The sequence below is a fragment of the Arachis ipaensis genome, chromosome B06, assembly GCF_000816755.2.
Source record: "Arachis ipaensis cultivar K30076 chromosome B06, Araip1.1, whole genome shotgun sequence".
NCBI lineage: Eukaryota > Viridiplantae > Streptophyta > Magnoliopsida > Fabales > Fabaceae > Arachis > Arachis ipaensis.
Window position 1 is genome coordinate 115,158,969 of NC_029790.2, and position 13,037 is coordinate 115,172,005.

A 13,037-nucleotide genomic window follows, 5' to 3' on the forward strand; every position below is an offset into this window, starting at 1 on the left:
TGCAAAGTTCTAACTCTAAAAAGTGGATCGATGCCATGAAAGAAGAGATGAAGTGTATGAAAGACAACGACGTTTGGGATCTTGTAGAATTACCTGAAGGTGTGAAACCAATTAGTTGTAAATGGATATTTAAAACCAAAAGAGATTCTAAAGGCAATGTCGAGAGATATAAAGCTTGTCTGGTCGCTAAAGGCTTTACTCAAAAGGAAGGCATAGACTATAAAAAGACTTTCTCTCCGGTATCATCGAAAGACTCTTTTAGAACCATAATGACACTAGTAGCTCATGTTGACTTGGAGTTACATGAGATTGATGTAAAGACATTATTTCTCAATGGTGACATTGCTAAAACGATGTATATGGTACAACCAGAAAATTTTGTATCAGGTTACTCAAAATCTATGGTTTGTAAGTTAAAGAAATCCATGTTTGGTCTCAATCAAGCTTCCCGTCAACGGTATCAAAAGTTTCATGAAGTCATTACCTGATATGGTTTTAAAGTAAATATCGTAGATGAGTGTGTATACCGCAAGCTCAGTGGGAGTAAATACATCTTCTTTGGTCTTATATGTTGATGACATTCTACTTGCTAGTAATGATATAGTCTTGTTGCATGAAACTAAGAAATTTCTATCGAACAAATTCAAAATGAAAGATCTTGGTGATGAGGAGATATGAGGAATGTTGCTTTTGATGAGGATTCTGTAACTTTTAACATTGATCAGGTCATTGTGCCAGTTATTGCTCAAGATACAATTATAGTACAAGAGCACAATGAGAATCGTGCTGTAGATCCAATTACAGTACAAGAGAACAATGAGAATATTGTTGCTTAAGATACTGCTACAGTACAAGAAAATAATGAGAATCCTCCTCAACTTCAACCCATACAGCAAGCTCAACAATATCAAGAAGTGCCATTAAGGAGATCCAACAGAGAAAGGAGAAGTGCAATTTCGGATGAATATGTAGTCTATTTCCAAAAACATGAAGATGGCATAGGTTTGACAGAAAACGACCCAATAAATTTTCTTCAAGCCATGCAAAGTTCTAACTCTGAAAAGTGGATCGATGCCATGAAAGAAGAGATGAAGTGTATGAAAGACAACGACGTTTTGGGAACTTGTAGAATTACTTGAAGGTGTGAAACCAATTAGTTGTAAATGGATATTTAAAACCAAAAGAGATTCTAAAGGCAATGTCGAGAGATATAAAGCTCGTCTGGTCGCTAAAGGCTTTACTCAAAAGGAAGGCGTAGACTATAAAAAGACTTTCTCTCCGGTATCATCGAAAGACTCTTTTAGAACCATAATGGCACTAGTAGCTCATTTTGACTTGGAGTTACATGAGATGGATGTAAAGACAGCATTTCTCAATGGTGACATTGCTAAAACGATGTATATGGTACAACCAGCAAATTTTGTATCAGGTTACTCAAAATCTATGGTTTGTAAGTTAAAGAAATCCATGTTTGGTCTCAAACAAGCTTCCCGTCAACGGTATCAAAAGTTTCATGAAGTCATTACCTGATATGGTTTTAAAGTAAATATCGTAGATGAGTGTGTATACCGCAAGCTCAGTGGGAGTAAATACATTTTTTTTGTCTTATATGTTGATGACATTCTACTTGCTAGTAATGATATAGTCTTGTTGCATGAAACTAAGAAATTTCTATCGAACAAATTCAAAATAAAAGATCTTGGTGATGAGGAGATATTAGGAATGTTGCTTTTGATGAGGATTCTGTAACTTTTAACATTGATCAGGTCATTGTGCCACGTATTGCTCAAGATACAATTATAGTACAATAGCACAATGAGAATCGTACTGTAGATCCAGTTACAGTACAAGAGAACAATGAGAATATTGTTGCTTAAGATACTGCTATAGTACAGGAAAATAGTGAGAATCCTCCTCACCCTCAACCCAAACTGTAAGCTCAACAATCTCAAGAAGTGCCATTAAGGAGATCCAACAGAGAAAGGAGAAGTGCAATTTCGGATGAATCTGTAGTCTATTTCCAAAAATATGAGGATGGCATAGGTTTGATAGAAAACGACCCAATAAATTTTCTTCAAGCCATGCAAAGTTCTAACTCTGAAAAGTGGATCGATGCCATGAAAGAAGAGATGAAGTGTATGAAAGACAACGACGTTTGGGATCTCGTAGAATTACTTGAAGGTGTGAAACAAATTAGTTGTAGATGGATATTTAAAACCAAAAGAGATTCTAAAGGTAATGTTGAGAGATATATAGCTCGTCTAGTCGCTAAAGGCTTTACTCAAAAGGAAGGCATAGACTATAAAAAGACTTTCTCTCCGGTATCATCGAAAGACTCTTTTAGAACCATAATGGCACTAGTAGCTCATTTGGACTTGGAGTTACATGAGATAGATGTAAAGACAGCATTTCTCAATGGTGACATTGCTAAAAGGATGTATATGGTACAACCAGAAAATTTTGTATCAGGTTACTCAAAATCTATGGTTTGTAAGTTAAAGAAATCCATCTTTGGTCTCAAACAAGCTTCCCGTCAACGATATCAAAAGTTTCATGAAGTCATTACCTAATATGGTTTTAAAGTAAATATCGTAGATGAGTGTGTATACTGCAAGCTCAGTGGGAGTAAATACATCTTTTTGGTCTTATATGTTGATGACATTCTACTTGCTAGTAATGATATAGTCTTGTTGCATGAAACTAAGAAATTTCATTTGAACAAATTCAAAATGAAAGATCTTGGTGATGAGGAGATATTAGGAATGTTGCTTTTGATGAGGATTCTATAACTTTTAACATTGATCAGGTCATTGTGCCACTTATTGCTCAAGATACAATTATAGTACAAGAGCACAATGAGAATCCTACTGTAGATCCAGTTATAGTACAAAAGAACAATGAGAATATTATTTCTTAAGATACTGCTACAGTATAGAAAAATAATGAGAATCCTCCTCAATCCCAACCCATACAGCAAGCTCAACAATCTTAAGAAGTGCCATTAAAGAGATCCAACAGAGAAAGGAGAAGTGCAATTTTGGATGAATATGTAGTCTATCTCCAATAACATGAGGATGACATAGGTTTGACAGAAAACGACCCAATAAATTTTCTTCAAGCCATGTAAAGTTCTAACTCTGAAAAGTGGATCGATACCATGAAAGAAGAGATGAAGTCTATGAAAGAAAACAATGTTTGGGATCTCGTAGAATTACCTGAAAGTGTGAAACCAATTCGTTGTAAATGGATATTTAAAACCAAAAGGGATTCTGAAGGTAATGTCGAGAGATATAAAGCTCGTCTGGTCCCTAAAGGCTTTACTCAAAATGAAGGCATAGACTATAAAGAGACTTTCTATCCGATATCATCGAAAGACTCTTTTAGAACCATAATGGCACTAGTAGCTCATTTTGACTTGGAGTTACATGAGATGGATGTAAAGACAGCATTTCTCAATGGTGACATTGCTAAAATGATGTATATGGTACAACAAAAAAATTTTGTATTAGGTGATTCAAAATCTATGGTTTGTAAGTTAAAGAAATCCATCTTTGGTCTCAAACAAGCTTCCTATCAACGGTATCAAAAGTTTCATCAGGTCATTACCTCATATGATTTTGAAGTAAATATCGTAGATGAGTGTGTATACCGCAAGCTCAGTGGGAGTAAATACATTTTTTTGGTCTTATATGTTGATGACATTCTACTTGCTAGTAATGATATAGGCTTGTTGCATGAAAATAAGAAATTTCTATCGAACAAATTCGAAATAAAAGATCTTGGTGATGAGGAGATATTAGGAATGTTGCTTTTGATGAGGATTCTGTAACTTTTAACAATGATCAAGTCATTGTGCCACTTATTGCTCAAGATACAATTATAGTACAAGAGCACAATGAGAATCCTACTGTAGATCCAGTTACAGTACAAGAGAACAATGAGAATATTCTTGTTGCTTAAGATACTGCTATAGTACAGGAAAATAATGAGAATCCTCCTCAACCCCAACCCATACAGTAAGCTCAACAATCTCAAGAAGTGCCATTAAGGAGATCCAACAGAGAAAGGAGAACTGCAATTTTAGATGAATATGTAGTCTATCTCTAATAACATGAGGAAGGCATAGGTTTGACAGAAAATTATCCAATCAATTTTCTTCAAGCCATGCAAAGTTCTAACTCTGAAAAGTAGATCGATACCATTAAAGAAGAGATGAAGTTTATGAAAGAAAACGATGTTTGGGATCTCGTAGAATTACCTGAAGGTGTGAAACCAATTAGTTGTAAATGAATATTTAAAACCAAAAGGGATTCTAAAGGTAATGTCAAGAGATATAAAGCTTGTCTGGTCACTAAAGGCTTTACTCAAAAGGAAGGCATAGACTATAAAGAGACTTTCTCTCCGGCTTCATCGAAAGACTCTTTTAGAACCATAATGGCACTAGTAGCTCATTTTGACTTGGAGTTACATGAGATGGATGTAAATACAGCGTTTCTCAATGGTGACATTGCTAAAACGATGTATATGGTACAACCAGAAAATTTTGTATCATGTGATTTAAAATCTATGGTTTGTAAGTTAAAGAAATCAATCTTTGGTCTCAAACAAGCTTCCCGTCAACGGTATCAAAAGTTTCATCAAGTCATTACCTCATATGGTTTTTAAATAAATATCGTAGATGAGGGTGTATACCACAAGCTCAGTGGGAGTAAATACATCTTTTTGGTCTTATATGTTGATGACATTCTACTTGCTAGCAATGATATACGCTTGTTGCATGAAACTAAGAAATTTCTATCGAACAGTACAAGAGAACAATGAGAATATTATTGTTGCTCAAGATACTACTACAGTACAGAAAAATATTTAGAATCCTCCTCAATCCCAACCTATACAGCAAGCTCAACAATCTCAAGAAGTGCCATTAAGGAGATCCAACAAAGAAAGGAGAAGTGTGATTTCGGATGAATATGTAGTCTATCTCCAATAACATGAGGATGGCATAGATTTGACAGAAAATGACCCAATCAATTTTTTTCAAGCCATGCAAAGTTCTAACTCTGAAAAGTGGATCGATGCCATGAAAGAAGAGATGAAGTCTATGAAAGAAAACAACGTTTAGGATCTCTAGAATTACCTAAAGGTGTGAAACCAATTAGTTGTAAATGGATATTTAAAACTAAAAGGGATTCTAAAGATAATGTCGAGAGCTATAATGCTCGTCTGGTCGCTAAAGGCTTTATTCAAAAGGAAGGCATCGACTATAAAGAGACTTTCTATCCGGTATCATCGAAAGACTCTTTTAGAACCATAAAGGCACTAGTAGCTCATTTTGACTTGGAGTTACATGAGATGGATGTCAAAATAGCGTTTCTCAATGGTGACATTGCTAAAACGATGTATATGGTACAACAAAAAAAAATTTATATCAGGTGATTCAAAATCTATGGTTTGTAAGTTAAAGAAATCCATCTTTGGTCTCAAACAAGCTCCCCGTCAACGGTATCACAAGTTTCATCAAGTCATTACCTCATATGGTTTTGAAGTAAATATCATAGATGAGTGTGTATACCGCAAGCTCAATGGGAGTAAATACATCTTTTTGGTCTTATATGTTGATGGCATTCTTCTTGCCAGTAATGATATAGGCTTGTTGCATGAAACTAAGAAATTTTTATCGAACAAATTTGAAATGAAAGATCTTAGTGATGAGGAAATATTAGGAATGTTGCTTTTGATGATGATTTTGTAACTGACAATAATCAGGTCTTTGTGCCTCTTATTGCTCAAGATACAATTATAGTACAAGAGCACAATGAGAATCCTACTATAGATCCAGTTACAGTACAAGAGAACAATGAGAATATTATTGTTGCTCAAGATACTGCTACAGTACAGGAAAATAATGAGAATCCTCCTCAACCCTAACCCATACAGCAAGCTCAACATTCTCAAGAAGTTAAATTAAGGAGATCCAACAGAGAAAAAAGAAGTGCAATTTCGGATGAATATGTAGTCTATCTCCAATAACATGAGGATGGCATTGGTTTCATAGAAAATGACCCAATCAATTTTCTTCAAGCCATGCAAAGTTCTAACTCTGAAAAGTAGATCGATGCCATGAAAGAAGAGATGAATTCTATGAAAGACAACGACGTTTGAGATCTCGTAGAATTACCTGAAGGTGTGAAACCAATTAGTTGTAAATGGATATTTAAAACCAAAAGGGATTCTAAAGGTAATATCAAGAGATATAAAGCTCGTCTGGTCGCTAAGGGCTTTACTCAAAAGGAAGGCATAAACTATAAAAAGACTTTCTCTCTGGTATCATCGAAAGACTCTTTTAGAACCATAATGGCACTAGTAGCTCATTTTGACTTGGAGTTATATCAGATGGATGTTAAGACAGCGTTTCTCAATGGTGACATTGATAAAACGATGTAATTGGTACAACCAGAAAATTTTGTATCTGGTGATTCAAAATCTATGGTTTGTAAGTTAAAGAAATCCATGTTTGGTCTCAAACAAGCTTCCCGTCAATGGTATCACAAGTTTCATCAAGTCATTACCTCATATGCTTTTGAGGTAAATATCGTAGAAGTTCAGTGGGAGTAAATAAATATTTTTGATCTTATATGTTGATGAGATTCTACTTGCTAGTAATGATATAGGCTTGTTGCATGAAACTAAGAAATTTCTATTGAACAAATTCGAAATGAAAGATCTTGGTGATGCCTCTTTTGTATTAAGAATCGAGATACTAAGAGATCGCTCTCAAGGTATTCTTGGTTATCACAAAAGAACTATATCGAAAAGATTTTAAGTAAATTTGGCATGGAATGTTGTAGACCAATGGACACACCCATAACTAAAGGAGACAAGTTCAGTCTCAAGCAATGCCCTAAAAATGATCTTTAGAGGACATCAATGCATGATAAACCTTATGCATTAGCACTTGGGAGCTTAATGTATACTCAAGTCTGCACACGTTCTGATATATCATTTATAGTAGGAGTGTTGGGTGGATACTTAAACAATCTGGGCATGGATCATTGGATAGATGTTAAACGCGTAATGCGTTATTTGAAGAGAACAAAGGATTACATGCTTACTTATCGGAGATCAGAAAATTTGGAGATCATTGGGTACTCTGATTCCGATTTTGCGGGATGCCAAGATAGTAGACGCTCTACTTCAGGCTATATCTTCATTTTGGCTAGAGGAGCTATTGCATGGAATTCTAACAAACAGACTCTTGTAGCTTCCTCAACAATGGAAGCAGAATACGTTGCTTGCTTGGAGGCATCCAAACATGGCATATGGTTGCGAAACTTTGTCACTGAGTTTTGTATAGTAGATGACATTAAAAAGCCATTGAAGATATTCTATGACAACAAGTCAGCAGTATTATACTCCAACAACAATAAGAGCTTGACAAAATCGAAGCATATAGACATCAAGATCTTAGTTGTTAAGGAGAAAATTCAAGAAAAACATATTTCCATAGATCATATAGGAACAGAGTATATGCTAGCAGACCCATTAACCAAGGGATTGATCCCTAAAGTCTTTCATGAGCACACTGCTCGGATGGGTGTCAATATTTGTGATGCCTTGGTTTAGTGGGAGTTTATTTTATGCTATATGTCCTATGACAGATATTGAATTATTTTCTGCAGAATTAAGTTGATGGTTTATTTCATGTTATGTGAAATGTTCATTTTACAATATTTGTTTTGTGTTTGATCTCAATAAAGTTTTAAACTTGGACCAGTTGGAAATAGACATGCATGAGATCACTTGGCATGTAATTTCCATATTACTCATCCAAATTTGATCTATGTCGTTAAGTATATTAGGATGGTGATTGTCGTGGTTCAGTCACGACATTAATGTGATAAAAGTTGCGGTAGTTCTATATCTAATGTATGAGACAGACCAAATTATTAAAATAATAAGGGAAATAGCATTTAGATGTGCGCATAAAGTTTATAAGATGTGATTATGTCAAGAAAGAATATATGTATAGCCCAAGTGGGAGATTGTTAGGAAATTATTTTAGTTTCCTAATTTGTTTATGGGCAATACATATATTAATTATAATCACAAATTATGCTATTTCAAATTAAATGACTTATATAATGGTGATCTCATTTATTGTTATAAATGCTAAATTGAATAAGTCATAATTACTTTTGATTTGGAATTAAATGAGAATAAAACCAGATATTATCTTTTGTATGTCCTTTAGATAATTTTATCTTTTGGATTTTAGATATATTATCTTTCGGACTTTAGATACTATTTTATTTGGGTTTTAGGGTTTAATGGGTGCCATGCTCAAATATAAATAGTGCCTTCAGGGTTTCGGTCCCTAATATACCAAAGCTGCCTTTGTCGCTCTTTCTCCCATCAGAATTCAACCCTACTAGGGATACAAAAGGTTTTGGTTGAGGAAGATCGAAAGAACCACAAGACTGAGACAATCCTTCCGCCAATTTCTGATTTCTAATTTCTGTCTATGACTAAAGGTACGCTTCCGCATTATCATATATATTTTTGGTGATTCAATATGGATAATTCAATAATTTTTATTATCAATATATAAAAATTAAATTCTAAAAAATTATTAAAAAACATAAATTTTATTAGATAAATGTATAAACCTCGTTATGTTATCTGTCTAAACTAGAGGTAAATACCAAATCGGTATTCGAAAGATTTTGACGCTGACAAAATAGTACTTGATCTTTGTTATTGACAAAATGATTTTCGAAAGATTTTAAAATTTGACAAAAACGACCAACCGTAAGTAGAGTTACCTGGAGTCAAAGTTTAGAGATGACGTGTCAGTTAACAATTATAATAATTACAAAATTTACTCACTTTTAATTTTTATAATTTTAAAACATTCAAATTTCAATTTTCTAAAAACCCTAATCCCCTTTCTTTCGAAACCCTCATATTTTCCCCTTCCTCATCATCATCCACCAATTTTCTTCTTCTTTCCCAATAAAATCCTCTTCATTTCCATTCGTTGCCGCCTTTACCTTCCTCCTTTTTCCTCTCCTAACCAAAGATGCTTCTCTGATACTCAACTCCTTCTTCTCAAGACTCCACCCCTTTTTCATTTCTCATTTTTTTTCTCCACCTCGTAGTAACCAGACCCATACTCAAAATTCTCATCAACACAACTCACAAATGGGTTTGCGTTGATGGCATCACCAACACCAATGGCTCCTCCATGATTCAGATCGTAACCAAACTCCAAGTTGAGGTTCAGAGTCCTTGCCTGGTTGTTCATGTTGTTGTTGTTGTTGGCATCACCATATTGATACAGAGGAGGATGATTACTCGATTTTCAAATGGGAAGAGGAGGAAGGTTTAGAATAATGTTGCGAGATTGTTGAATGGAGTGTTTGTCATCCTTGTTGGGAAAGTTCACTTTAACTTTCTTTCCGTGAATCTTACGACATTCTCTGTCATAGGCTCTGGCGGCTTCTTTGGTGGTGTTGAACGTTCCAAGCCAAACGCGAACACCTTTTCTTGGATCGCGAATCTCCGCCATCCATTTTTCCTCTTCACACGCCTTCCCAATCGCAAACTGAACCATTGTCTCAAGAACAGATGGTCTTCCATTAGATGCCTTTGCAGCAAATCCCACCCTCTCTGCCGCTATCACCATCACCACCACCACCACCACCAACACAACCACAACTACAACCACAGAGCACCGTTAACCACCACCTAATTCCCAAAAATGGCATCATTGAGAGAAAAAAGAAGAAAAAAAAAAGAGATTAGAGTTTTAGAAAATGATAATGATTTATTAAAAGAGACAAGAATTTTAGAAAAAAAAAGGATTAGGATTTTTTTAAAAATTAAAATTGGAGTTTTTTTAAATTATAAAAATTAAAAGTGGGTAAATTTAATAGTTGGTCACTTTTGTTAAATTTTAAAATTTTTCAAAGATCATTTTATCAATAACAAAAGATTAGGTACCATTTTGTCAATGTCAAAATCTTTCGGATAATGATTTGGTATTTACCTCGTCTAAACTATTTTCTCTTTTGTACGAACGTTTTGCCACGTTTATAAAAATACAAAATAAAAATACAAGCTTTCCTCAGGCAAAAGAGAACGTCTGGAAGGCAATTAACTACTCTGTTTTACAGTACACTACCCTCTTTGTTGTTATCTCACATTACTTAATCTATTTGGGAATTGGGATGCCAAATAGATATTTCAGGGTTCGGAGAAGAGCAAAATTACGCCAGAAAAACCAGCACAAGCACTTGGCAATTGGCATTAGGATACTAATCTTCGAGCAACATCAACTGCACATTCTATAATACAAATCTAATTACAAAATATAGGCAATGCCTTTCTTAAAATCGCCTTACCAACAATCACTCCTCCAAGTTTCAACTTCCAGTTGCTAATTCTTTGCTAAGATATACACTGGCGACTGCAGAGGGCAGCAATACACTCAACACATTTCTTTTAGTCAAAACATTCTTCACACTACAAAGCACTCATGGATTCAAAGATTTATCAAAATCATTCTCGGAAATGTAACACTGAGGAAATAAAAGAAATTTGTTCACTTTTGTATTCACTCGCACCCTAAATAATCAGTACAACAAGTACGATCACCACAATCACCACAAAAATTACAAGCACCCACCAACACTGCAAGGCAACCAAAAAGAAGTCATATTATGGGAGGATGATGGGTATAACACTGATAATGTCACACTACTGCAGGTTCTTTAGTGTTTTGCATACTTTTTCTTTTAGAGCCAACCAAATCCTCAAATCAGTAATATGATGTATGACAGTATGAGTAGTGTGCAAACCAAATAACGCCATTTCTATGTGGAAAACGAAAAAATATCCCATTCTGAACAAAAACTGCCCATTTCAAACATGATTTTGAAGCCATTATATTCTTATTATGTGGATAATGCTTAAATCCATGGTTGTGTTAGAGCTTATTAGTATGTCAAGGTTTTTGTGACTCACCCATGAGGTTCTAGATTTCACACTTTTGGAAGCTTTTGCTAACTGAACTCTCGCTTGGGTTGTTGCACCAGCAGAATTATCGATGTTCGATTGAATGTCATCTATGGCAATATCGCAAACAACATGATCAATGTTACAGTAACAAGAATGGAGTGATATATAAAATTTATTTCTTCACAGTGATAATCTTATTTACCAATAACAACCCCTTGGTCATGAACAAGAACAGCCAGGTCCTTGAATATGTCATTTGCTTGTCCGATTTGTTCTTCTACCTCTCTAATACCCTGTTCTCTTTCTTCAATCATGGCCTCATTGAAGGAGATTTCATTATCCAAGAGAAGTACCTCTTGCCTGCAATTTTGGTCAATTTGAGTTTTTTGAAAGCAATTTTTCAAAGCATTCTAAAATTCAAGAAATAAGCTAATAAATAACTATGCATCTGCATCACAAAGATGCATGTCGTTCACCTTATCAAAGGATGAAAGATTAATAAATATCTCGCAGAGTTACCTTCTTTGCTCCCTCATAAAAGGTTGGCTTTCCTGGTCTCTCTCACCGGATTCTTCACCAGAGCCAGAGCTGTTTACAAACACAAATATGATAGAAGCGAGCTGAAAACATTTCAATGCGGCCGGATAAAAAAAAAGAGGAAACAAAAATGAGGAGTATAATCAGATTATGAAAGTAAAAATTTCATTTTGAAGTATTATTGAAAATTTATTTATGCATCAACTATTGTGCAAAGATTGTTAACCTTGTTGGAAAAGAAGGCGGAGGGGCAGTAGTAGGGGTGTAAGTCGATTCGCGCTCGGATGCAAGCTGCTGCACTTTCTGGAATTCCTGCAATGTGGTTTGGAAATCTCTTGCTAGCTTAGCATCTTCAATTTTCTTGTTAGCCTGGTTTCACAAAGCGAGAAGAAGTTTCAATATACATTCCTTTTCCAATAACCAAAACCAAGATCATCATACTAAGTAGCTTCTAAATTCCAACATAGTTAAAGAATAACGACTTGCCATTCACTAAGTAGCTTCCTAGGGTTCAAATTCAAGTTCAAGGAAGCTTGAATTTTCGTTAGTTCCAAATGATGCAGAAAAATGCATAAACAACAAATTAACGAAATTATAACATCAAAGGTAAAGAAGATCAGACATTGGCACCAGAAGCATGGCGATCAGATTCACTCAACGACTTGAGCTTAGCAGAAATATCCTTCACCAGCTTCAATATCCTCTGTCTCGTGTTGTGCCTACAAAAGAAAAACAAAATTTACCTTGTAAGAAAACACATCTCAGTGAAAAAATGGAAAAGTAAGCGTACAGCTTCTGGCGGTGGTCGGGAGTGTCTTTAACGGTTCCAAGAGAATCAACGAGGCGGCGGAAAGTGGCGACGGAAGTGTTGATCTGGAAGATTCCGGCGGCGATGACCTGCGACGGAGACTGGCTTCTTCGCACGGCTGCGTTAGGGCCGCCTTGGATATCTTGGAAACTCATTGCTGAAGAAGAAAAAGAGAATAGGAGGGTGATGATGAAGGCAAAAAAGAAAAAGGAAATGAAAATGGTTAGAAGGTTTGAGTTGTGAATGAGTTTGAAGTTGGACGAATTGGGAAATGGGAAGTGGCAGCTGAAGAGCGAGAGTGAGGAGATCATGTAGAGGGAGTGACCCACTTACCCACCGTTCTTTCGTTGTCATTGGTCAATGGGTTATTTAAAAAGGAACAAGAGAAGGAAATGTTTTGTGTAATAAAAGTGGTAGTGGTAGTGGTTAGTTAGGGAGACAGAGGGAAGAAAATGGTTATTCTGTTGTTGTAAACTTGTAGTCCCTACTACGTGGAACCTCTTCCTTTTCTCCGCTCTCAGCGTTACGTAACATGCGCTTCCCCTGTTAGTAGGGATAGCAATGGGTATTTATTGATCTGCCCCCCTCTTCTCTCCAATCATTTTTAGGAAATTATTTTGTTTTCGTCTCATTTTTTTTTTATTATGGATCCTCATTTGTTCTCCTCCTGTGA

General features: G+C 35.4%; 1 protein-coding gene across 1 annotated transcript; it reads right to left on the reverse strand.

Moving 5' to 3' along the window:
- Positions 10,269-12,862, reverse strand: LOC107604899 (syntaxin-22). Its single transcript, XM_016306612.2, has 7 exons — positions 12,347-12,862; positions 12,179-12,275; positions 11,783-11,925; positions 11,539-11,607; positions 11,222-11,379; positions 11,026-11,126; positions 10,269-10,692 (listed from the first exon to the last, which is right to left on the reverse strand). The coding sequence occupies exons 1-7, from the start codon at positions 12,673-12,675 to the stop codon at positions 10,627-10,629; spliced, it is 963 nt and encodes a 320-aa protein (XP_016162098.1). The 5' UTR covers positions 12,676-12,862; the 3' UTR covers positions 10,269-10,626.